Consider the following 26,557-nt stretch of genomic DNA (forward strand, 5'->3'; position numbering starts at 1 on the left):
CAAACTTGAGCCTAATTTCTTAATTTTTTTTCTTCATTTCAAAAAAAGAAGATTGGTTTGATCACATCTGTATTTTCTGGTGTTTATGATTGTAAGTATAGGAAACATGTTTGTTTAAAGGAACTACACTCTCTCTCTCTCTCTCTCTCTCTCTCTCTCTCTCTCTCTCTCTCTCTCTCTCTCTCTCTCTCTCTCTCTCTGTATATATATATATATATATATATATATATATATATATATATATATATATATATATATATATATACATATATATATATCTTCATGTCTTCATGTGAGGAGATAGTCTGTCAAAAGGTGTCTGCGCTAAATTTGCTCTGACTATTTTAAGTATATTCTACAGATAATGAAGAATTGTCTTAAGTATTATTATTCATATTTGAGGACGATCGTTTACTTCCCTGTCAAATAGACTATATATAGGTCAGCATATTATGAGTTTGATATATATTCCCCAGAAAGTAAACAGAAAAACCAGACATTTCTGAGGAGACACAATGAGATGTAAATATTTAATGGCGATATATATTGAAAGGCAAACGTAGTTCCTGTTATTTCAATTTCGTCTAGGAAATTTATCAATATTGTATTTTTTCAATATTATTTGTACACAGTTAAGAATGTTTATAAAGGCATAGTTTACTTTTTGAAGAGTGTATATCTGTACCCTCAGTATTATTGGAACCAAACAAACAAGGTGAAGGGATTTCATTGTTAAAATAGTGTAAGTCAAGCTCCAAATTTGCTGCTGATAACTGGGACTGTATGTGTGCCCATTTATTGCTGATATGACTCTCATGAGTTAGGCAGTCATGAGAAACATGTTATCAAAAGAACAAGGAAGGATATTTAGGCACTCACGTCTGTCATTACGGGATGTAAATTCATTCTAGGCAGTACTTATTTTGCCGATATGTGGGTACCGGTAGGTCATACGGTATTATGCTAGTACTGCGTGTTGCAGTTCTGATGAAAGATGTCATGTGCCTTTGGCACCAGCTATTTTCCACTGTCGTCTTCATTGTGTTGGTTGTCATAGTAACTACAGTAGTTCATGATTGATTGTCTGGTGTGATGTCAGTTGGCCTCCGCATGGTTTACAGCCGGAGAAATTGAGTAATTTTGTTCTCCAATGCTGATACAGCTGTGAAAGATATTGATAACTGTGGGAGAGCATGATATTGAGCAGTGTATTTTATAGTTCCATATTATGGCAAGAGTATATGGGTTAAATAATGTAAGAGTAAGGGTGATTTGCCACTTTACCTCTGTATTGCTATAAGCTTTGAATAATGAGTGTTCTTACTTTGCACTATTAATTTTAAGTTTAAAAAACATAAGTTGTGGAGCATAATTAGAAAACTGCATCTTATTGGAGTGATGACAATAATTGTAAATGTTACGTATATCAGAGAAACTGTATCATTAGATGTTTGAGGATATGAAATCTGGGTTGTTAGAAAACTGAAATCACTCCAAAAGGATAATTTTCTGATGCACCCAATGAAGGTGAAGGAAAAAATGAAGTATCAGTTTAAGAGCACCATAGAAATAACTTATGCATTTGGATTAAGAAGTACATTAATGGACTCTTTTATTCTAGTTAAAAGTGATCTAGACTAGGGGAGTATGACCTGTTACATTATTGTTCTCATGAAAAGTATTAGAAGGGCTGTGATGATCAAGAAAAATGTGCAGCAAAGCTTTGTGAAACACTAGTATAAATCAATTGAACATATTAAAACCTCACATAACATCATGTAGAGGCTGAGATTTACCTTAGTATTTGATATCATACACATAATATTCCTGAAATATGTATCATTGTCAGCTTTCTGCTATATTGGTAGCATATTCTTGTAGGAGGAAAACTGAATATATTTAGGGAACAAAACTCCCTGCACCTTAGTACGAATGACATCATGACAATTTCCCAGGTAGCACCAAAATATAGATTTCAGTTGCTCAGGGTAATTAGATGATAATTCTTATGAAGTGTTTCCCTCTCATTTATCCCATATGTCCCCCCACACATACACAAACACTCTGTATTTTAATAGAAAATTTAATGCTCCCTCCAGATGATGTTCCCCAGTCTAAACTATTTCTTCTGAGTAGGTCAGACATGAATTTCTTCAAAATCCATGCATTGCTTCGGGTGTTTCCCTTAACTAATATGTTGCAAAAAAAGAGTGAGGAGAGTGAGGAAGGATTTAATTCCACAGTTAGGTTTCCTTTCCAAACATGTGACTGGTTTTCAAGTTGTAATAGTTAGGGTGAAAATATTGCATCTGATTTATTTGCATTAAAAGAATATATATATATATATATATATATATATATATATATATATATAGGGGATAGGGGATTAAGAATACTTCCCACGTATTCCCTGCGTGTCGTAGAAGGCGACTAAAAGGGGAGGGAGCGGGGGGCTGGAAATCCTCCCCTCTCGGTTTTTTTTTTTTTTTCAAAAGAAGGAACAGAGAATTGGGCCAGGTGAGGGTATTCCCTCAAAGGCCCAGTCCTCTGTTCTTAACGCTACCTCGCTAATGCGGGAAATGGCGAATAGTTTGAAAGAAAAGAAAGAAATATATATATATGTATATATATATATATATATATATATATATATATATATATATATATATATATATTTTTTTTTTTTTTTTTTTTTTTTTCATACTATCCGCTATTTCCCGCGATAGCGAGGTAGCGTTAAGAACAGAGGACTGGGCCTTTGAGGGAATATCCTCACCTGGACCTCTTCTCTGTTCCTTCTTTTGGAAAATTAAAAAAAAAGAAAAAAAAAAAAAAAAAAAAAAAAAAACGAGAGGGGAGGATTTCCAGCCCCCAGCTCCCTTCCCTTTTAGTCGCCTTCTACGACACGCAGGGAATACGTGGGAAGTATTCTTTCTCCCCTATCCCCAGGGATATTATATATATATATATATATATATATATATATATATATATATATATATATATTTTTTTTTTTTATTTTTTTTTTATACTTTGTCGCTGTCTCCCGCGTCTGCGAGGTAGCGCAAGGAAACAGACGAAAGAAATGGCCCAACCCCCCCCCCCCCATACACATGTACATACACATGTCCACACACGTGTATACATACCTACACAGCTTTCCATGGTCCACCCCAGACGCCTCACATGCCTTGATTCACTCCACTGACAGCACGTCAACCCCTGTATACCACATCGCTCCAATTCACTCTATTCCTTGCCCTCCTTACACCCTCCTGCATGTTCAGGCCCCGATCACACAAAATCTTTTTCACTCCATCTTTCCACCTCCAATTTGGTCTCCCTCTTCTCCTCGTTCCCTCCACCTCCGACACATATATCCTCTTGGTCAATCTTTCCTCACTCATTCTCTCCATGTGCCCAAACCATTTCAAAACACCCTCTTCTGCTCTCTCAACCACGCTCTTTTTATTTCCACACATCTCTCTTACCCTTACGTTACTTACTCGATCAAACCACCTCACACCACACATTGTCCTCAAACATCTCATTTCCAGCACATCCATCCTCCTGCGCACAACTCTATCCATAGCCCACGCCTCGCAACCATACAACATTGTTGGAACCACTATTCCTTCAAACATACCCATTTTTGCTTTCCGAGATAATGTTCTCGACTTCCACACATTTTTCAAGGCTCCCAAAATTTTCGCCCCCTCCCCCACCCTATGATCCACTTCCGCTTCCATGGTTCCATCCGCTGACAGATCCACTCCCAGATATCTAAAACACTTCACTTCCTCCAGTTTTTCTCCATTCAAACTTACCTCCCAATTGACTTGACCCTCAACCCTACTGTACCTAATAACCTTGCTCTTATTCACATTTACTCTTAACTTTCTTCTTCCACACACTTTACCAAACTCAGTCACCAGCTTCTGCAGTTTCTCACATGAATCAGCCACCAGCGCTGTATCATCAGCGAACAACAACTGACTCACTTCCCAGGCTCTCTCATCCCCAACAGACTTCATATTTGCCCCTCTTTCCAGGACTCTTGCATTCACCTCCCTAACAACCCCATCCATAAACAAATTAAACAACCATGGAGACATCACACACCCCTGCCGCAAACCTACATTCACTGAGAACCAATCACTTTCCTCTCTTCCTACACGTACACATGCCTTACATCCTCGATAAAAACTTTTCACTGCTTCTAACAACTTGCCTCCCACACCATATATTCTTAATACCTTCCACAGAGCATCTCTATCTATATATATATATTTTTTGCCGCTGTCTCCTGCGTTTGCGAGGTAGCGCAAGGAAACAGATGAAAGAAATGGCCCAACCCCCCTCCATACACATGTATATACATACGTCCACACACACAAATATACATACCTACACAGCTTTCCATGGTTTACCCCAGACGCTTCACATGCCCTGATTCAATCCACTGACAGCACGTCAACCCCGGTATACCACATCGATCCAATTCACTCTATTCCTTGCCCTCCTTTCACCCTCCTGCATGTTCAGGCCCCGATCACACAAAATCTTTTTCACTCCTTCTTTCCACCTCCAATTTGATCTCCCACTTCTCCTTGTTCCCTCCACCTCCGACACATATATCCTCTTGGTCAATCTTTCCTCACTCATTCTCTCCATGTGCCCAAACCATTTCAAAACACCCTCTTCTGCTCTCTCAACCATGCTCTTTTTATTTCCACACATCTCTCTTACCCTTACGTTACTTACTCGATCAAACCACCTCACACCACACATTGTCCTCAAACATCTCATTTCCAGCACATCCATCCTCCTGGGCACAACTCTATCCATAGCCCACGCCTCGCAACCATACAACATTGTTGGAACCACTATTCCTTCAAACATACCCATTTTTGCTTTCCGAGATAATGTTCTCGACTTCCACACATTCTTCAACGCTCCCAGGATTTTCGCCCCCTCCCCCACCTTATGATTCACTTACGCTTCCATGGTTCCATCCGCTGCCAGATCCACTCCCAGATATCTAAAACACTTTACTTCCTCTAGTTTTTCTCCATTCAAACTTACCTCCCAATTGACTTGACCCTCAACCCTACTGTACCTAATAACCTTGGTCTTATTCACATTTACTCTTAACTTTCTTCTTTCACACACTTTACTAAACTCAGTCACCAGCTTCTGCAGTTTCTCACATGAATCAGCCACCAGCGCTGTATCATCAGCGAACAACAACTGACTCACTTCCCAAGCTCTCTCATCCCCAACAGACTTCATACTTGCCCCTCTTTCCAAAACTCTTGCATTCACCTCCCTAACAACCCCATCCATAAACAAATTAAACAACCATGGAGACATCACACACCTAAACCTCAGCTCCCTTTCCACATCCAGGCCCCACAGAACTTTCCATCATTTATGCATTATTACATGACAGGTAGAGACTGAGTGTGAACGAATGTGGCCTTTGTTGTCTTTTCCTTGTGCTACCTCGCGCCCATGAGGGGGGGAGGTGGTTGTTATTTCGTGTGTGGCGAGGTGGCGATAAGAATGAATAAAGGCAGACATTATGAATTATGTACATGTGTATATATGTATATGTCTGTGTGTGTATATATATGTATACGTTGAGATGTATAGGTATGTATATTTGCGTGTGTGGACGTGTATGTATATACATGTGTATGTGGGTGGGTTGGGCCATTCTTTCATCTGTTTCCTTGCACTACCTTGCTAACGCAGGAGACAGCGACAAAGCAAAATAAATATAAATAAATATTTATTATTTATATATATGGGGAGAAAGAATATTTCCCACACATTCGCCACGTGTCGTCGAAGGCAACTAAAGGAGATGTGAGTGGGGGGCTAGAAACCCTCCCCTACTTGTATTTTAACATTCTAAAAGAGGAAACAGAAGAAGGGGTCATGCGGGGAGTGCTCATCCTCTTCGAAGGCTCAGACTGGGGTGTCTAAATGTGTGTTGATGTAACCAAGATGAGAAAAAAGGAGAGATAGGTAGTATGTTTTGAGGAAAGGAACCTGGATGTTTTGGGTCTGAGTGAAACGAAGCTCAAGGGTAAAGGGGAAGAGTGATTTGGGAATGTCTTGGTAGTAACGCCAGGTTTGGTGACAGGCCAAGAGCAAAGAAGGAGTAGCACTTCTCCTGAAACAGGAGTGGTGGGAGTATGTGATAGAGTGTAAGAAAGTAAACTCTAGATTGATATGGGTAAAACTGAAAGTGGATGGAGAGAGATGGGTGTTTATTGGTGCACATGCACCTGGGCATGAGAAGAATGATCATGAGAGGCAAGTGTTTTGAGCACGAGACTGGGTTATAGTGATGGGTGATTTGAATACAAAGGTGAGTAATGTGGCAGTTGAGGGAATAATTGGTGTACATGGTGTATTCAGTATTGTAAATGGAAATGATGAAGAGCTTGTAGTTTGTGTTCTGAAAAAGGACTGGTGATTGGGAATACCTAGTTTAAAAAGAGAAATACATAAGTATTCGTATGTAAGTAGGAAAGATGGTCAGAGAGCATTATTGGATTACGTGTTAATTGATAGGCATACGAAAGAGACAATTTTGGATGGTAATGTGCTGAGAGGTGCAACTGGAGGGATGTTTGATGACTATCTTGTGGAGGCGAAGGTGAAGATTTGTAGAGGTTCTTAGAAAAGAAGAATGTTGGGGTGAAGAGAGTGGTGAGAGTAAGTGAGCTTGTGAAGGAGACTTGTGTGAGGAAGTACCAGGAGAGATTGAGTGCAGAATAGAAAAAGGTGAGAGCAAAGGATATAAGGGGAGTGGGGGAGGAATGTGATGTATTTAGTGGTGATGGCTTGCGCAAAAGATGCTTGTGGCATGAGAAGCGTGGGAGGTGGGCAGATTAGAAAGGCTAGTGAGTGTTGGGATGAAGTAAGATTATTAGTGAAAGAGAAGAGAGAGGCATTTGAACAATTTTTGCATGGAAATAGTGCAAATGAGTGGGAGATGTATAAAAGAAAGAGGCAGGAGGTCAAGAGAAAGGTACAAGAGGTGAAAAAGAGGGCAAATGAGATTTGGGGTGAGAGAGTATCATTAGATTTTAGGGAGAATAAAAAGATGTTTTGGAAGGAGGTAAATAAAGTGTGTAAGACGAGAACAAGTGGGAAGATTGGTGAAGGGGGCTAATGGGGAGGTGATAACAAGTAGTGGTGATGTGAGAAGGAGATGGAGAGAGTATTTTGAAGGTTCTTTGAATGTGTTTGATGATAGAGTGGCAGATATAGGGTGTTTTGGTCGAGGTGGTGTGCAAAGTGAGAGGGTTAGGGAGATTTATTTGGTAAACAGAGGAGAGATAGTAAAAGGTTTGCAGAAGATGAAAGCTGGTAAGGCAGCGGGTTTGGATGGTATTGCAGTGGAATTTATTAAAAAAGGGGGTGACTGTGTTGTTCACTGGTTTGTAAGGATAATGTATGTATGATTCATGGTGAGGTGCCTGAGGATTGGTGGAATGCTTACATAGTGCCACTGTGCAAAGGCAAAGGGGATAAAGGTGAGTGCTCAAATTACAGAGGTATAAGTTTGTTGAGTATTCCTGGTAATTTATATGGGAGGATATTGATTGGGAAGGTGAAGGCATGTACAGAGCTTCAGATTGGGGAAGAGCACTGTGGTTTCAGAAGTGGTAGAGGATGTGTGGCTCAGGTGTTTGTTTTGAAGAATGTATATGAGAAATACTTAGAAAAGCAAATGGATTTGTATGTAGCATTTATGGATCTGGAGAAGGCATATGATAAGAGTTGATATAGATGCTCTGTGGAAGGTATTAAAAATACATGGTGTGGGAAACAAGTTGGTAGAAGCAGTGAAAAGTTTTTATCGAGGATATAAGGCATGTGTACGAGTAGGAAGAGAGGAAAGTGATTGGTTCTCAGTGAATGTCGGTTTGTGGCATGAGTGCGTGATGTCTCCATGGTTGTTTAATTTGTTTATGGATGGGGTTGCTAGGGAGGTGAATGCAAAAGTTTTGGAGAGAGGGGCAAGTTTGCAGTCTGTTGTGGATGAGAGAGCTTGGGAAGTGAGTCATTTGTTGTTCGCTGATGATACAGCACTGGCAGCTGATTCGTGTGAGAAACTGCAGAAGCTGGTGACTGAGTTTGGTAAAGTGTGTGAGAGAAGAAAGCGGAGAGTAAATGTGAATAAGTGCAAGGTTATTAGGTACAGTAGGGTTGAGGGACAAGTCAATTGGGAGTTAAGTTTGAATGAAGAAAAACTGGAGGAGGCGAAGTGTTTTAGATGTCTGGGAGTGGGTTTGGCAGCGGATGGAACCATGGAAGCGGAAGTGTGTTACTGGGTGGGGGAGGGGATGAGAGTTCTGGGAGTGTTGAAAGATGTATGGAAGTTGAGAACATTATCTTGGAAAGCTGAAATTGGTATGCTTGAAGGAATAGTGGTTTCAGCAATGTTATATGGTTGCAAGGCGTGGGCTATACATAGAGTTGTGCGGAGGAGGGTGGATGTGTTGGAAATGAGATGTTTCAGGACAATATGTGGTGTGAGGTGGTTTGATCAAGCAAGTAATGAAAGGGTAGAGAGATGTGTGGTAATAAAAGGAATGTGGTTGTAAGAGCAGAGGAGGGTATTTTGTAATGGTTGGTCACATGGAGAGAATGAGTGAGGAAAGATTGACCAAGAGGATATATGTGTCAGAGGTGGAGGGAATGAGGAGAAGTGGGAGATCAAATTGAAGGTGGAAGGATGGAGTGAAAAAGATTTTAGGCAATCGGGGCCTGAACATGCAGGACGGTGAAAGGTGTGCAAGGAATAGAGTGAATTGGAACAATATGGTTTACCAGGGTTGACGTGCTGTCAGTGGATTGAATCAGGGCATGCGAAGCGTCTGGGGTAAGCCATGGAAAGTTTTGTTGGGCCTGGATGTGGAAAGGGAGCTGTGGTTTCGGTGCATTATACATGACAGCTGGAGACTGAGTGTGAACGAATGTGGCCTTTGTTGTCTTTCCCTAGTGCTACCTCACACGCATGCGGGGGGAGGGGGTTGTCATTTCATGTGTGGTGGGGTGGCGACGGGAATGAATAGGGGCAGCAAGTATGATTCATGTACATGTGTATATATGTATATGTCCGCATATTTATGTATATGTATACGTTGAAATGTATAGGTATGTATATATGGTGTGTAGACGTGTATATATATAATGTGTGTGTGGGTGGGTGGGGCCATTCTTTCGTCTGTTTCCTTGTGCTGCCTCGCTAACATGGGAGACAGCGACATAGCATGATAAAAGGAATTATTTATTTATTTATTATACTTTATCGCATCAGTGATGTAGCACTAGAAAACAGACGAAGAATGACCCCTCCACTCATGTATACTTATATATACATAAACGCCCATAAATGCACATATACATGCATATACATATCAACATATACATGCACATACACATGCACAGAAACACATTCGTGTACATATTCATACTTGCTTGCCTTCCTCCATTCCTGGCACTATCCCACCCTGCAGGAAGCAGCATTGTTGCTCCCCTGCTTTAATAATGACACAAAGATCATTGAAGGCATTTCTGTTATTATCTTCCTTTTATACCTGTGGTTCCCAACCTTTGTTTTTCCAATACCCCTTTTCAAGAAGCAATGGTGGATGATTCCCTCCTCCCCCCAAAAAAAATCAAGTAGAGTTTACTTCAATTATACCATCTGTTAGATTTCAGAGGCAGTCTTTTACAAAGCCTTCCATGCCTGATGTTCCAGTATGATGTTACTTTTGAGTGTAAGTTGGCAACCATATCCTCCTGGATTTTCTAGCCGTAGATGTTGGTATATCTCTCCCATCTGCACTTCAGGGAGCATAGCCTTAGAGATTGCAGATGTTCCCAGTAATTTAGTTCCTCTACCATATTCATATGGGCTGTGAAAGATTTCCAAATGCTTTCTAATTCTGCAGTTTCACCTGCCTTGTAATATGATGGTAGAACATAGCAATATTTAGTCCATGAAAGAACTAATGCCTTGAATAATACAATTTGTTCTTCCACGCTTGTCTTTAAAGGTGCAGGATCTATCCCACCATCCTTTTGTAGGAGGCAGTTGTTGTTTTGTTGTGTTCAGTGAAGGTTAGGTCATTAGACATTATTTCAATGTCTTTCACATTTTTCAGTTGATTTATCATAGTGTAATTGTCTGTAAGTAGGAGAGATGGCCAGAGAGCGTTATTGGATTACGTATTAATTGACAGGCGTGCGAAAGAGAGACTTTTGGATGTTAATGTGCTGAGAGGTGCAACTGGAGGGATGTCTGATCATTATCTTGTGGAGGCTAAGGTGAAGATTTGTATGGGTTTTCAGAAAAGAAGAGTGAATGTTGGGGTGAAGAGGGTGGTGAGAGTAAGTGAGCTTGGGAAGGAGACCTGTGTGAGGAAGTACCAGGAGAGACTGAGTACAGAATGGAAAAAGGTGAGAACAATGGAAGTAAGGGGAGTGGGGGAGGAATGGGATGTATTTAGGGAATCAGTGATGGATTGCGCAAAACATGCTTGTGGCATGAGAAGAGTGGGAGGCGGGTTGATTAGAAAGGGTAGTGAGTGGTGGGATGAAGAAGTAAGAGTATTAGTGAAAGAGAAGAGAGAGGCATTTGGACGATTTTTGCAGGGAAAAAATGCAATTGAGGGGGAGATGTATAAAAGAAAGAGACAGGAGGTCAAGAGAAAGGTGCAAGAGGTGAAAAAAAGGGCAAATGAGAGTTGGGGTGAGAGAGTATCATTAAATTTTAGGGAGAATAAAAAGATGTTCTGGAAGGAGGTAAATAAAGTGCGTAAGACAAGGGAGCAAATGGGAACTTCAGTGAAGGGCGCAAATGGGGAGGTGATAACAAGTAGTGGTGATGTGAGAAGGAGATAGAGTGAGTATTTTGAAGTTTTGTTGAATGTGTTTGATGATAGAGTGGCAGATATAGGGTGTTTTGGTCGAGGTGGTGTGCAAAGTGAGAGGGTTAGGGAAAATGATTTGGTAAACAGAGAAGAGGTAGTAAAAGCTTTGCGGAAGATGAAAGCCGGCAAGGCAGCAGGTTTGGATGGTATTGCAGTGGAATTTATTAAAAAAGGGGGTGACTGTATTGTTGACTGGTTGGTAAGGTTATTTAATGTATGTATGACTCATGGTGAGGTGCCTGAGGATTGGCAGAATGCGTGCATAGTGCCATTGTACAAAGGCAAAGGGGATAAGAGTGAGTGCTCAAATTACAGAGGTATAAGTTTGTTGAGTATTCCTGGTAAATTATATGGGAGGGTATTGATTGAGAGGGTGAAGGCATGTACAGAGCATCAGATTGGGGAAGAGCAGTGTGGTTTCAGAAGTGGTAGAGGATGTGTGGATCAGGTGTTTGCTTTGAAGAATGTATGTGAGAAATACTTAGAAAAGCAAATGGATTTGTATGTAGCATTTATGGATCTGGAGAAGGCATACGATAGAGTTGATAGAGATGCTCTGTGGAAGGTATTAAGAATATATGGTGTGGGAGGAAAGTTGTTAGAAGCAGTGAAAAGTTTTTATCGAGGATGTAAGGCATGTGTACGTGTAGGAAGAGAGGAAAGTGATTGGTTCTCAGTGAATGTAGGTTTGCGGCAGGGGTGTGTGATGTCTCCATGGTTGTTTAATTTGTTTATGGATGGGGTTGTTAGGGAGGTAAATGCAAGAGTTTTGGAAAGAGGGGCAAGTATGAAGTCTGTTGGGGATGAGAGAGCTTGGGAAGTGAGTCAGTTGTTGTTCGCTGATGATACAGCGCTGGTGGCTGATTCATGTGAGAAACTGCAAAAGCTGGTGACTGAGTTTGGTAAAGTGTGTGGAAGAAGAAAGTTAAGAGTAAATGTGAATAAGAGCAAGGTTATTAGGTACAGTAGGGTTGAGGGTCAAGTCAATTGGGAGGTGAGTTTGAATGGAGAAAAACTGGAGGAAGTGAAGTGTTTTAGATATCTGGGAGTGGATCTGGCAGCGGATGGAACCATGGAAGCGGAAGTGGGTCATAGGGTGGGGGAGGGGGCGAAAATTCTGGGGGCCTTGAAGAATGTGTGGAAGTCGAGAACATTATCTCGGAAAGCAAAAATGGGTATGTTTGAAGGAATAGTGGTTCCAACAATGTTGTATGGTTGCGAGGCGTGGGCTATGGATAGAGTTGTGCGCAGGAGGATGGATGTGCTGGAAATGAGATGTTTGAGGACAATGTGTGGTGTGAGGTGGTTTGATCGAGTGAGTAACGTAAGGGTAAGAGAGATGTGTGGAAATAAAAAGAGCGTGGTTGAGAGAGCAGAAGAGGGTGTTTTGAAGTGGTTTGGGCACATGGAGAGAATGAGTGAGGAAAGATTGACCAAGAGGATATATGTGTCGGAGGTGGAGGGAACGAGGAGAAGAGGGAGACCAAATTGGAGGTGGAAAGATGGAGTGAAAAAGATTTTGTGTGATCGGGGCGTGAACATGCAGGAGGGTGAAAGGAGGGCAAGGAATAGAGTGAATTGGAGCGATGTGGTATACCGGGGTTGACGTGCTGTCAGTGGATTGAATCAAGGCATGTGAAGCGTCTGGGGTAAACCATGGAAAGCTGTGTAGGTATGTATATTTGCGTGTGTGGACGTATGTATATACATGTGTATGGGGGGGGGTTGGGCCATTTCTTTCGTCTGTTTCCTTGCGCTACCTCGCAAACGCGGGAGACAGCGACAAAGTATAATAAAAAAAAATAAATAATAATTGTCTTTATGGTATTTGTAATGTTTTTGATTTCCTTATTTTTTCCATACCAGAGGAGTTCAAACTTATCCCATTGAAAAGTTTGTTGTTTTCAGTTCCCCAGTAAAAGACTTCATTTTTGTCTGTTTTTAGCCTTTTAGCTTTCTTTTTTATTTATGTCTGTTTTTGGCCTTTCAGCTTTCTTTTTCATTTATGTCTGTTTTTAGCCTTTCAACTTTCTTTATTGATGTGATTTTCAAACTTATTCTTGTATTATCTCAAAAGATGATATGAAGGTGTTGCTCATGCATGTGTCATCGTCAGATATGATAATGAGCACTAGGAGAGATGCAAGTAGTTTTATTTGGGACTGAGCTTTTTAGTCTGGAGGCACTGGGGATGGCATGGTGCACAAACTATGTTGTAATCTGTTTTTGAAGAAATATATATTCATCACCCAAATTTTTCTGGGTATTTTCATCTTTCTTATTTTGTGTGCTATGTCACCACAGTCACATTTGTCGGGCTTTTGCATAGCGTGTGTAAATCATGTAAGCATTTTGTCAGTTTTTCAAAGCTTCAATAATCCTTTCATATTGGTCAAGAACTTAAAGAGGGAAGATATACTGCTCTAAAACTATGTCATCCTAGTTTACATAAATTGTTTGGCTCCATAGCTTCAGTCAATTTGCCTCTTTGGACACTTTTAAAGATTTTTATATTGTGTTAATGATATCAGTCAATAGGTTTTGAGACTGCTTTGTTTCCACCTCTGCATCCAAGTAAGTACAAGGTGGTGGTGATGGGAATTAAAGCCTCAGGATGAGTACAACATAGCAGGAAATGAATTACAGAATTCTGCATATAAAACAGATTTGCAGGTAAACTTGTGCCTAGTTTATTGCTGAGTACTCATTAGGAGAATTATGAAAGATGCAAACTGTCTGCTGACAAATATACGAATCACATTCAATTATATGGACAAGGACATGCTTGTAAAATATTGATCAAAATTGTAGTATGCCTCAAATGTTGTCACCATGACCAAAGAAGCACAAAGATCTGATTGAGTGGGTACAGAGAAATGCAGCAAAAATGGCCCTTGTTTTAGGAGAATTGAGCTAAAATGAGAGGCTGAGGGAAACAAAGCTATCCCATGGGTAAGGATGAGAGGGGGTTGTCTGATGACAGCCTTTAAGATTTAAATCAGGGATGAGAATGACCAGGAAAACGCTCTTCAAGAAATGCAGCCCAGAGGCCAAAAAAAAAAAAAAAAAAAAAAAAAAAAAAAAAAAAAAGGTTATTTTACAGGATTTTAAAAATTACGTTTTAAATGGTAGGGGTGGAAATATACTAACCAATGAAGCAATGAATGCGGGTTTTAAACCCTAGTTTGGGATAGAAGTTTGGAGATGGGGGGCCCCATGAGTGTAGAACTTTTTCCCCGTAGCATGAATGGTTTTACAAATTCACTTTTTTGTTTAGTACTTATATTGACAATATTAAAACTTTGAGAGCCCAAAGATAAAAGTTTACCCCATTAAATTTTAAATGATCTAACAACCCGGGACAAGTGCAGGGCGGGAAAGTTTTTGCTTCTCTTTTGTTGGGACCTTGCAAACTGCTGAGTTACTGGAGAACAAACAAAAATTTTGGGCCCTGTGTACACAAGCAGGAAAAATGTAAGCATAGTGTCAATAATAAAATGTGGGGCTTTTAGTTCATACCACTAAAATTAAAGCTATGTCATATCAAAAAAATGTGTTAAATTGAGGGTAACTAAAAAGACGGTGATGGATAAACAATTTTTACCGCAAATTGCAACACTTTGCAAACAGGCTATTTCCAGTGCCCCATGGTAAAACAGTTCTCTTTTTAAAGGGAACTAAACTTCATCCTTTCTGTTCTTATTTCTGTCTAGCTTGACACATGCAAAAGTCATCATTTCAATTTTTGCTGGTGATACGTGAATAAGTAATTTGTGTTTTCCGTAAAAAACCCAAAAAGGGTGGAAGATATAAAAAAAATGTCTGTTTCTAGAAAGCAGCAAAAAGGAAATTTGGAGCCAATAACCAACTTGATAAAGAAAATTTTGTAAGTTCCTTACAGAAAAAGGACTTATGCATCAAAGGAGCTGAGTATGAAGATATATTTCTGAAAAATGCAGATGAACCTTAAATTTTTGGTATCTACAAATTAATAGAGTCGTTACCCGTCGTTTGTCATTAATAGTTGAAAAAGGGGATTGTTCAAGACAAAAAAAAAATGGCAACATTTTTAAAACCTTCCCTTTTTTTACTGTATTTTTCAATTGAAGATGCAGCTCATGTGCTGCCATTTCCATTTTTAAGAAAAAAAAGTTTTTGAGTGTTGACATAAAAGGGAAGATTATTTGCACTAAATGGAATGACAGGAGAAAAAACATTTAAACCCCGATAGTTTATCAGGGACAGTAAAAGAGGCGAAAAAAGGAAAAGTAATCCCTTGTGCTGTTTTCAATGTTTTACTTTTACAGGGGAAAGGGTTCTGAAGAAATTTAAGCTTTTTTAAAATAACACCCATTTTCAAAAAGAGTAATTTAAAAACCCGCCAAAAAATTATTGTCCCGTTAGCCCAAAGCTGCTTTGGTTTAAAATTCTGGAAAAACCCTCATTTGGGGTAAGACTGTCACCCCTTTAGAGGATGTACTTGATAAAAAATTTTCATCATGGTTTTTGTGAAATTGTTCAGACTGACAATGTTTTGATTTTTATTGTTTCATCAACAAATGTAATAAAATAAACAGTTATCCCCCCTATTAGATTTTTTAAAAAGCATTTATAAAATTCCACCCCCAGGTTATGACTGGGGTAATTACTCATATAGATGGGGTTGTACTCCTTGGTTGGTTTTGGGAGATTGACTGTAAAAAAAGAATGGATTTTTGGTTTTTGCTTTTGAACGTTTTGACATAACAAGTGGTAACCAAAAAGTATTTTAAAAGCAAAAAGGGGGATGGGGAAAAAGACTTCGGGGCGTAATCTCTGGGGATCGAGAGCCAAGTAATCATTGCACAGAAGCAGTTGAAAGGGTGAAAAAAATTTTTTTGGGTTTATTATTAGGGAGGAGTGGTGGGGTGAAAAAAGTAGTTATTAGTGAAAAGAGAAGGGGCATTTGGCAATTTTTGAGGGAAAAAAAGAAAATTTGGGGGGGTGTATAAAAGAAAGAGACAGGAGGTCAAGAAGGGAAAAAGGGGAAAGGGAAAAAGAGGGAAATGAGAGTTGGGGTGAGAGATATCATTAAATTTTAGGGAGAAAAAAAAGAGGGTTTGGAAGGAGGTAAATAAAGTGCTTAAGAAAGGGGGCAAATGGGAATTCAGTGAAGGGGCTAATGGGGGGTGATAACAAGTAGGGTGATGGAGAAGGAGATAGAGTGAGTATTTTGAAGTTTTGTTGAATGTGTTTGATGATAGAGTGGCAGATATAGGGTGTTTTGGTCGAGGTGGTGTGCAAAGTGAGAGGGTTAGGGAAAATGATTTGGTAAACAGAGAAGAGGTAGTAAAAGCTTTGCGGAAGATGAAAGCCGGCAAGGCAGCAGGTTTGGATGGTATTGCAGTGGAATTTATTAAAAAAGGGGGTGACTGTATTGTTGACTGGTTGGTAAGGTTATTTAATGTATGTATGACTCATGGTGAGGTGCCTGAGGATTGGCAGAATGCGTGCATAGTGCCATTGTACAAAGGCAAAGGGGATAAGAGTGAGTGCTCAAATTACAGAGGTATAAGTTTGTTGAGTATTCCTGGTAAATTATATGGGAGGGTATTGATTGAGAGGGTGAAGGCATGTACAGAGCATCAGATTGGGGAAGAGCAGTGTGGTTTCAGAAGTGGTAGAGGATATGTGGATCAGGTGTTTGCTTTGAAGAATGTATGTGAGAAATACTTAGAAAAGCAAATGGATTTGTATGTAGCATTTATGGATCTGGAGAAGGCATACGATAGAGTTGATAGAGATGCTCTGTGGAAGGTATTAAGAATATATGGTGTGGGAGGAAAGTTGTTAGAAGCAGTGAAAAGTTTTTATCGAGGATGTAAGGCATGTGTACGTGTAGGAAGAGAGGAAAGTGATTGGTTCTCAGTGAATGTAGGTTTGCGGCAGGGGTGTGTGATGTCTCCATGGTTGTTTAATTTGTTTATGGATGGGGTTGTTAGGGAGGTAAATGCAAGAGTTTTGGAAAGAGGGGCAAGTATGAAGTCTGTTGGGGATGAGAGAGCTTGGGAAGTGAGTCAGTTGTTGTTCGCTGATGATACAGCGCTGGTGGCTGATTCATGTGAGAAACTGCAAAAGCTGGTGACTGAGTTTGGTAAAGTGTGTGGAAGAAGAAAGTTAAGAGTAAATGTGAATAAGAGCAAGGTTATTAGGTACAGTAGGGTTGAGGGTCAAGTCAATTGGGAGGTGAGTTTGAATGGAGAAAAACTGGAGGAAGTGAAGTGTTTTAGATATCTGGGAGTGGATCTGGCAGCGGATGGAACCATGGAAGCGGAAGTGGGTCATAGGGTGGGGGAGGGGGCGAAAATTCTGGGGGCCTTGAAGAATGTGTGGAAGTCAGAGAACATTATCTCGGAAAGCAAAAATGGGTATGTTTGAAGGTATAGTGGTTCCAACAATGTTGTATGGTTGCGAGGCGTGGGCTATGGATAGAGTTGTGCGCAGGAGGATGGATGTGCTGGAAATGAGATGTTTGAGGACAATGTGTGGTGTGAGGTGGTTTGATCGAGTGAGTAACGTAAGGGTAAGAGAGATGTGTGGAAATAAAAAGAGCGTGGTTGAGAGAGCAGAAGAGGGTGTTTTGAAGTGGTTTGGGCACATGGAGAGAATGAGTGAGGAAAGATTGACCAAGAGGATATATGTGTCGGAGGTGGAGGGAACGAGGAGAAGAGGGAGACCAAATTGGAGGTGGAAAGATGGAGTGAAAAAGATTTTGTGTGATCGGGGCGTGAACATGCAGGAGGGTGAAAGGAGGGCAAGGAATAGAGTGAATTGGAGCGATGTGGTATACCGGGGTTGACGTGCTGTCAGTGGATTGAATCAAGGCATGTGAAGCGTCTGGGATAAACCATGGAAAGCTGTGTAGGTATGTATATTTGCGTGTGTGGACGTATGTATATACATGTGTATGGGGGGGGGTTGGGCCATTTCTTTCGTCTGTTTCCTTGCGCTACCTCGCAAACGCGGGAGACAGCGACAAAGTATAATAAAAAAAATAAATAATAATTGTCTTTATGGTATTTGTAATGTTTTTGATTTCCTTATTTTTTCCATACCAGAGGAGTTCAAACTTATCCCATTGAAAAGTTTGTTGTTTTCAGTTCCCCAGTAAAAGACTTCATTTTTGTCTGTTTTTAGCCTTTTAGCTTTCTTTTTTATTTATGTCTGTTTTTGGCCTTTCAGCTTTCTTTTTCATTTATGTCTGTTTTTAGCCTTTCAACTTTCTTTATTGATGTGATTTTCAAACTTATTCTTGTATTATCTCAAAAGATGATATGAAGGTGTTGCTCATGCATGTGTCATCGTCAGATATGATAATGAGCACTAGGAGAGATGCAAGTAGTTTTATTTGGGACTGAGCTTTTTAGTCTGGAGGCACTGGGGATGGCATGGTGCACAACTATGTTGTAATCTGTTTTTGAAGAAATATATATTCATCACCCAATTTTTCTGGGTATTTTCATCTTTCTTATTTTGTGTGCTATGTCACCACAGTCACATTTGTCAGGGCTTTTGCATAGCGTGTGTAAATCATGTAAGCATTTTGTCAGTTTTTCAAAGCTTCAATAATCCTTTCATATTGGTCAAGAAACTTAAAGAGGGAAGATATACTGCTCTAAAACTATGTCATCCTAGTTTACATAAATTGTTTGGCTCCATAGCTTCAGTCAATTTGCCTCTTTGGACACTTTTAAAGATTTTTATATTGTGTTAATGATATCAGTCAATAGGTTTTGAGACTGCTTTGTTTCCACCTCTGCATCCAAGTAAGTACAAGGTGGTGGTGATGGGAATTAAAGGCCTCAGGATGAGTACAACATAGCAGGAAATGAATTACAGAATTCTGCATATAAAACAGATTTGCAGGTAAACCTTGTGCCTAGTTTATTGCCTGAGCTACTCATTAGGAGAATTATGAAAGATGCAAACTGTCTGCTGACAAATATAAGAATCACATTCAATTATATGGACAAGGACATGCTTGTAAAATAATTGATCAAAATTGTAGTATGCCTCGAGTGTTGTCACCATGACCAAAGAAGCACAAAGATCTGATTGAGTGGGTACAGAGAAATGCAGCTAAAATGGTCCTTGATTTAGGAGAATTGAGCTACAATGAGAGGCTGAGGGAAACAAAGCTATCCACCATGGAGTAGAGATGAGAGGGGGTTGATCTGATGACAGCCTTTAAGATTCTAAATCAGCTGGATGAGAATGACCAGGAACAGCTCTTCAAGAAATGCAGCACTAGAGGCCATAAAAAAAGGTTATTTTACAGGATTTTAAGAATTACTGATTTAATGGTAGGGTGATGGAATATACTAACCAATGAAGCAATGAATGCTGGTTTTAAAGCCTACGTGTTAGGATAGAAAGTTTGGAGATGAGGGCCCCATGAGTGTAGAACTATGTCTCCGTACTGCATGAATAGGTATTTACACACATTCACTCTTCTTGATAGTACTTATATTGCACAATATTAAAACATTTTGAGAGTCCCAAGATATAAGTTTACAACCATTATGGAATTAAATGATCTACACAACCCAGGACAAGTTGCAGGGCTGGAAGTTCTGCTTCTCTGTTGCTTGACCTCTGACAAAACTGCTGAGTTACTGGAGAACAAACAAAATGTTGGCCTGATGTACACAAGCAGGAAAAATGTAAGCATAGTGTCAAATCACATAAAATGTAGGCATAGTGTCATACCACATAAAATGTAAGCATAGTGTCATATCACATAAAATGTGTTAAATTGAGGGTAACTAGAAAGACTGGATGATGGATAAACAATTTTTACCAGCAAATTGCAACACTTTGCAAATCAGGCTATTTCCAGTGCCTCCATGGTAAAACAGTTCTCTCTCTCTAAGGAACTGAACTTCATCCTTTCTGTTCTTCATTCTCATGTCTAGCATTGACACATGCACAAGTCATCATTTCACATTCTTTGCTGGTGATACGTGGATAAGTAATTTGTCGTTTTCCAGTGAAAAACCAAAAGGGTGGAACGATATAAAGAAATGTCTGTTATCTGAGAAAGCAGCACATAAGAAATTTAGGAGACCAATAACCAACTTGATAAAGTAAATTTTGTAAGTCTCCTTACAGAAACCAAGAGACTTATGCATCAAAGTGAGCATGAGTATGAAGCATATATTGCTGAAAGTAGCAGATGAAACCTTAAGTTTTCTGGATATCCTACAAGTAATAGAGTCGTTACCCAGTCAGTTAGTCCATTAATAGTTGAAAATGGTGACTTGCTTCAAGACAACAAAGAATGGCAAACATTTTAAATCACTTCCTTTCTCATCTGTATTTACAATTGAAGATGCAGCTCATGTGCTGAATCCATTTCCATTGTTAAGAAAGGAAAAGTTTTGTGACGTGTTGACATAAGAGGTTAAGATTATATTAGCACTAAATGGAATGACAGGAGATAAAACATTAAGCCCAGATAGTTTATCCAGGGACAGTAAAAGAGGCAGAAAATGAGAAGAGATAATCCCTTGCCTGCTGTTTTCAATGTCACTTGCTACAGGGAAGGTTCCTGAAGAATTGAAGCTTTTTAATATAACACCCATTTTCAAAAAAGAGTAATAAAACTCTGCCAAAAAATTATTGTCCAGTTAGCCTAACGTCTGCTGTTGGTAAACTTCTGGAAACCATCATTTGGGATAAGACTGTCACCCATTTAGAGGACTGATACTTGATAAAAGATTTTCATCATGGTTTTTGATGAAATTGTTCATGACTGACAATGTTCTTGATTTTTTATTGATATCATCAACAAGTGTAATAAAAGTAAACAGTTATCCCACCTATCTAGATTTTCAAAAAGCATTTTATAAAGTTCCATACCCAGAGGTTACTGACTGTGGGTAAGTTACATCATATAGATGGGGTTGTACTCCCTTGGTTAGGATATTGGTAGATTGACTGTAAACAAAGACATGTGATTAATGGTTAAGCTTTAGAACGGTTAGACATAACAAGTGGTAAGCCAAAAGTATTTGAACTGCAAAAGGGAGATGAGGAAAAAGACTTCGGGGCAGTAATCTCTGGTGATCGAGAGCCAAGTAATCATTGCACAGAAGCAGTTGAAAGGGTGAACAAAATTTTTGGATTTATTATTAGGTAGTGAGTGGTGGGATGAAGAAGTATGATTATTAGTGAAAGAGAAGAGAGAGGCATTTGGACGATTTTTGCAGGGAAAAAATGAAATTGAGTGGGAGATGTATAAAAGAAAGAGACAGGAGGTCAAGAGAAAGGTGCAAGAGGTGAAAAAGAGGGCAAATGAGAGTTGGGGTGAGAGAGTATCATTAAATTTTAGGGAGAATAAAAAGAGGTTCTGGAAGGAGGTAAATAAAGTGCTTAAGACAAGGGAGCAAATGGGAACTTCAGTGAAGGGCGCTAATGGGGAGGTGATAACAAGTAGTGGTGATGTGAGAAGGAGATGGAGTGAGTATTTTGAAGGTTCGTTGAATGTGTTTGATGATAGAGTGGCAGATATAGGGTGTTTTGGTCGAGGTGGTGTGCAAAGTGAGAGGGTTAGGGAAAATGATTTGGTAAACAGAGAAGAGGTAGTAAAAGCTTTGCGGAAGATGAAAGCCGGCAAGGCAGCAGGTTTGGATGGTATTGCAGTGGAATTTATTAAGAAAGGGGGTGACTGTATTGTTGACTGGTTGGTAAGGTTATTTAATGTATGTATGACTCATGGTGAGGTGCTTGACGATTGGCGAAATGCGTGCATAGTGCCATTGTACAAAGGCAAAGGGGATAAGAGTGAGTGCTCAAATACAGAGGTATAAGTTTGTTAAGGATGTAAGGCATGTGTACGTGTAGGAAGAGAGGAAAGTGATTGGTTCTCAGTGAATGTAGGTTTGTGGCAGGGGTGTGTGATGTCTCCATGGTTGTTTGATTTGTTTATGGATGGGGTTGTTAGGGAGGTAAATGCAAGAGTTTTGGAAAGAGGGGCAAGTATGAAGTCTGTTGGGGATGAGAGAGCTTGGGAAGTGAGTCAGTTGTTGTTCGCTGATGATACAGCGCTGGTGGCTGATTCATGTGAGAAACTGCAGAAGCTGGTGACTGAGTTTGGTAAAGTGTGTGGAAGAAGAAAGTTAAGAGTGAATGTGAATAAGAGCAAGGTTATTAGGTACAGTAGGGTTGAGGGTCAAGTCAATTGGGAGGTGAGTTTGAATGGAGAAAAACTGGAGGAAGTGAAGTGTTTTAGATATCTGGGAGTGGATCTGGCAGCGGATGGAACCATGGAAGCGGAAGTGGATCATAGGGTGGGGGAGGGGGCGAAAATTCTGGGGGCCTTGAAGAATGTGTGGAAGTCGAGAACATTATCTCGGAAAGCAAAAATGGGTATGTTTGAAGGAATAGTGGTTCCAACAATGTTGTATGGTTGCGAGGCGTTGGCTATGGATAGAGTTGTGCGCAGGAGGATGGATGTGCTGGAAATGAGATGTTTGAGGACAATGTGTGGTGTGAGGTGGTTTGATCGAGTGAGTAACGTAAGGGTAAGAGAGATGTGTGGAAATAAAAAGAGTGTGGTTGAGAGAGCAGAAGAGGGTGTTTTGAAGTGGTTTGGGCACATGGAGAGGATGAGTGAGGAAAGATTGACCAAGAGGATATATGTGTCGGAGGTGGAGGGAACGAGGAGAAGAGGGAGACCAAATTGGAGGTGGAAAGATGGAGTGAAAAAGATTTTGTGTGATCGGGGCGTGAACATGCAGGAGGGTGAAAGGAGGGCAAGGAATAGAGTGAATTGGAGCGATGTGGTATACCGGGGTTGACGTGCTGTCAGTGGATTGAATCAAGGCATGTGAAGCGTCTGGGGTAAACCATGGAAAGCTGTGTAGGTATGTATATTTGCGTGTGTGGACGTATGTATATACATGTGTATGGGGGGGGTTGGGCCATTTCTTTCGTCTGTTTCCTTGCGCTACCTCGCAAACGCGGGAGACAGCGACAAAGTATAATAATAATGATAAAAAGTTTGTTGAATATTCCTGGTAAATTATATGGGAGGGTATTGATTGAGAGGGTGAAGGCATGTACAGAGCATCAGATTGGGGAAGAGCAGTGTGGTTTTCAGGAGTGGTAGAGGATATGTGGATCAGGTGTTTGCTTTGAAGAATGTATGTGAGAAATACTTAGAAAAGCAATTGGATTTGTATGTAGCATTTATGGATCTGGAGAAGGCATATGATAGAGTTGATAGAGATGGTCTGTGGAAGGTATTAAGAATATATGGTGTGGGAGGCAAGTTGTTAGAAGCAGTGAAAAGTTTTTATCGAGGATGTAAGGCATGTTTACGTGTAGGAAGAGAGGAAAGTGATTGGTTCTCAGTGAATGTAGGTTTGCAGCAGGGGTGTGTGATGTCTCCATGGTTGTTTAATTTGTTTATGGATGGGGTTGTTAGGGAGGTGAATGCAAGAGTTTTGGAAAGAGGGGCAAGTATGAAGTCTGTTGTGAATGAGAGAGCTTGGGAAGTGAGTCAGTTGTTGTTCGCTGATGATACAGCGCTGGTGGCTGATTCATGTGAGAAACTGCAGAAGCTGGTGACTGAGTTTGGTAAAGTGTGTGAAAGAAGAAAGTTAAGAGTAAGTGTGAATAAGAGCAAGGTTATTAGGTACAGTAGGGTTGAGGGTCAAGTCAATTGGGAGGTAAGTTTGAATGGAAAAAAACTGGAGGAAGTAAAGTGTTTTAGGTATCTGGGAGTGGATCTGGCAGCAGATGGAACCATGGAAGCGGAAGTAAATCATAGGGTGGGGGAGGGGGCGAAAATCCTGGGAGCCTTGAAGAATGTGTGGAAGTCGAGAACATTATCTCGGAAAGCAAAAATGGGTATGTTTGAAGGAATAGTGGTTCCAACAATGTTGTATGGTTGCGAGGTGTGGGCTATGGATAGAGTTGTGCACAGGAGGGTGGATGTGCTGGAAATGAGATGTTTGAGGACAATGTGTGGTGTGAGGTGGTTTGATCGAGTAAGTAATGTAAGGGTAAGAGAGATGTGTGGAAATAAACAGAGCGTGGTTGAGAGAGCAGAAGAGGGTGTTTTGAAATGGTTTGGGCACATGGAGAGAATGAGTGAGAAAAGATTGACCAAGAGGATATATGTGTCGGAGGTGGAGGGAACGAGGAGAAGTGGGAGACCAAATTGGAGGTGAAAAGATGGAGTGAAAAAGATTTTGAGTGATCGGGGCCTGAACATGCAGAAGGGTGAAAGGCGGGCAAGGAATAGAGTGAATTGGATTGATGTGGTACACTGGGGTTGACGTGCTGTCAGTGGATTGAATCAGGGCATGTGAAGCGTCTGGGGTAAACCATGGAAAGTTTTGTGGGGCCTGGATGTGGAAAGGGAGCTGTGGTTTCGGGCATTATTGCATGACAGCTAGAGACTGAGTGTGAACGAATGGGGCCTTTGTTGTCTTTTCCTAGCGCTACCTTGCACACATGAGGGGGGAGGGGGATGGTATTCCATGTGTGGCTAGGTGGCGATGGGAATGAATAAAGGCAGACAGTGTGAATTGTGTGCATGGGTATATATGTATGTGTCTGTGTGTGTATATATATGTGTACATTGAGATGTATAGGTATGTATATTTGCGTGTGTGGACGTGTATGTATATACATGTGTATGGGGGTGGGTTGGGCCATTTCTTTCGTCTGTTTCCTTGCGCTACTTCGCAAACGCGGGAGACAGCGACATAGCAAAAAAAAAAAAAAAGTATTAGGACTATTGAATTTAAGTCCTGGAAAATTATTCTTTTTCTCTATAAGTCACTGATGCATCCCCATCTTGAATCTTGCCTTTAATTTTGGTTACCCTTCTTGAAAAGAGACATAAATAGAAAGGACAGAGTACAAGGGCGAGCTACCAAGGTGATTCCTGGACTGAGAAACAAATCCTTTGTGAGCCCAGTAAATGACTTGAATCTAATTAGTTTAAAAAGAAGGTTAAGAGATGAACTGATGCAGACATTCATAATTTTGCAAGGCTTCAAGTATCTTGATCTAATGAACTACTTAATGATAGATTTGTCTGATTTCACTTGTAATTATGGCTATAAAATTTTGGGCAAATGTTTTACCTCAAATGATGCAAAGTATTTTTTCTTCCACAAGAGTGTTGATATATGAAGTGATTTACCAAATATAGTGTTTGAAAGTAGTATCATAGATATGTTTCAGAATAGATGCAATATTTTGTTTCAAATTCATGGCAGAAACTATTTGCTAAATGAAAAGTTTACTGTATTTTTGTATTGCAATTATGTGTCTTTTTACTTTTTCTACATAGATCTATGATTTTCATATCTCTTCCTATATCACAAACGTCCTTGATGGGACCTAGTGGTCTGTTTCTGTTTGAATTCCTTTATATTCTTCTGTATTTACACTTCGTAGGTGATTGTCTAGACCCCATAAAATCTCTAGAGCAGTTCGTGGGATTTGCAGACAATATATTTCACAGTTATGGAACTTGAATAGCAAGCTGTTCTATCTTATTGAACATACTGAACCATTTTGCAGCAATAAAACAATGAAAGTTGTAAATGATACTTGTGCTGAAAGGTAGAGTATTACTGTACTGATTACTATTTCCAAGATATTGTTTTTGTGAGTTGTAGTCTCATAATGTTTTGAATTAATTGAATTAACTAGTTCATAAAGTCACTGTATTGAGACCCTTCCCACTGGTGACAAGGATGGTTTGTATCAAATGTGACTCTTTTTCAGGGGGTGTGAACAAGAGTCCAAGATGACAGATGGAATGTTATCATTATCCTGGAATAATCATAGTACTACTTTCTGCCATACTCTGGCCTCACTCAGAGCTAAGGTAAAGTAACATGGATGCATTATTCAATTTTTTTTATTTACTTATGTTTATATCACATACCTTCAGTATATTTCCACACCTTTCTCAGGAGACTTAATACAGATAATTAGAACATCTTGCCAGAAACTCAGATGATATAAGGATGTTGTAGGCAGACTTACAAGCTGAATATTCATATCTGTGTAACTAACTGCCATGGAGCGTATTGTAAATAGATTGGACAAAAATATATACTGCCTAACCAGGTATCTAGAACGGTCATATAGTGTATGGCAAGGAGAAATCAGAAATGTGTAGAATAACTACAGAAAAATTTAAAAGAAAACTTGTCACCTGGTTGAAATCAGTCACAGATGAACCAAGAATTGATTACGGCAGTATGTGGTGTTAGGAGGTTTGATCAAGTAAGTAATGAAAGGGTAAGAGTGTAGTTGAGAGAGCAGAAATGGTTTGGACATATGGAGAGAATGAATGAGGAAAGATTGATAAAGAGGATATATATGTCAGAGGTGGAAGGAACAAGGAGAAGCAGGAGACCAAATTGGAGGTGTAAGGATGGATTGAAAAAGATTTAGAGCGATTGGAGCCTGAACATACAGGAGGGTGAGAGGCATGCAAGGAATAGAGTGAATTGGAATAGTATGGTATTCTGGGGTTGATGGGCTGTCAGTGGACTGAACCAGGGCATGTGAAACGTCTGGGG

The 26,557-nt window shown here is 40.0% G+C and overlaps 1 protein-coding gene across 11 annotated transcripts in view; it reads left to right on the plus strand.

Annotated features, from left to right (window-relative positions):
* The first annotated feature begins 679 nt into the window (after positions 1-679).
* The window catches only part of LOC139755988 (uncharacterized), a 540,334-nt gene continuing 514,456 nt past the window's right edge, over positions 680-26,557 (plus strand). For all 11 annotated transcript variants that reach the window (XR_011714233.1, XM_071674896.1, XM_071674892.1 and 8 more), the window contains exons 1-2: positions 680-742; positions 25,752-25,854. Coding sequence is in view for 10 of the 11 variants with exons in the window: in XM_071674896.1 (XP_071530997.1) it covers positions 25,774-25,854 (81 nt within the window). In the remaining variant the exon portion in view is untranslated. The remainder of the gene's footprint in view (positions 743-25,751; positions 25,855-26,557) is intronic.

This window comes from Panulirus ornatus, chromosome 20 (assembly GCF_036320965.1).
Source record: "Panulirus ornatus isolate Po-2019 chromosome 20, ASM3632096v1, whole genome shotgun sequence".
Taxonomy (NCBI): domain Eukaryota; kingdom Metazoa; phylum Arthropoda; class Malacostraca; order Decapoda; family Palinuridae; genus Panulirus; species Panulirus ornatus.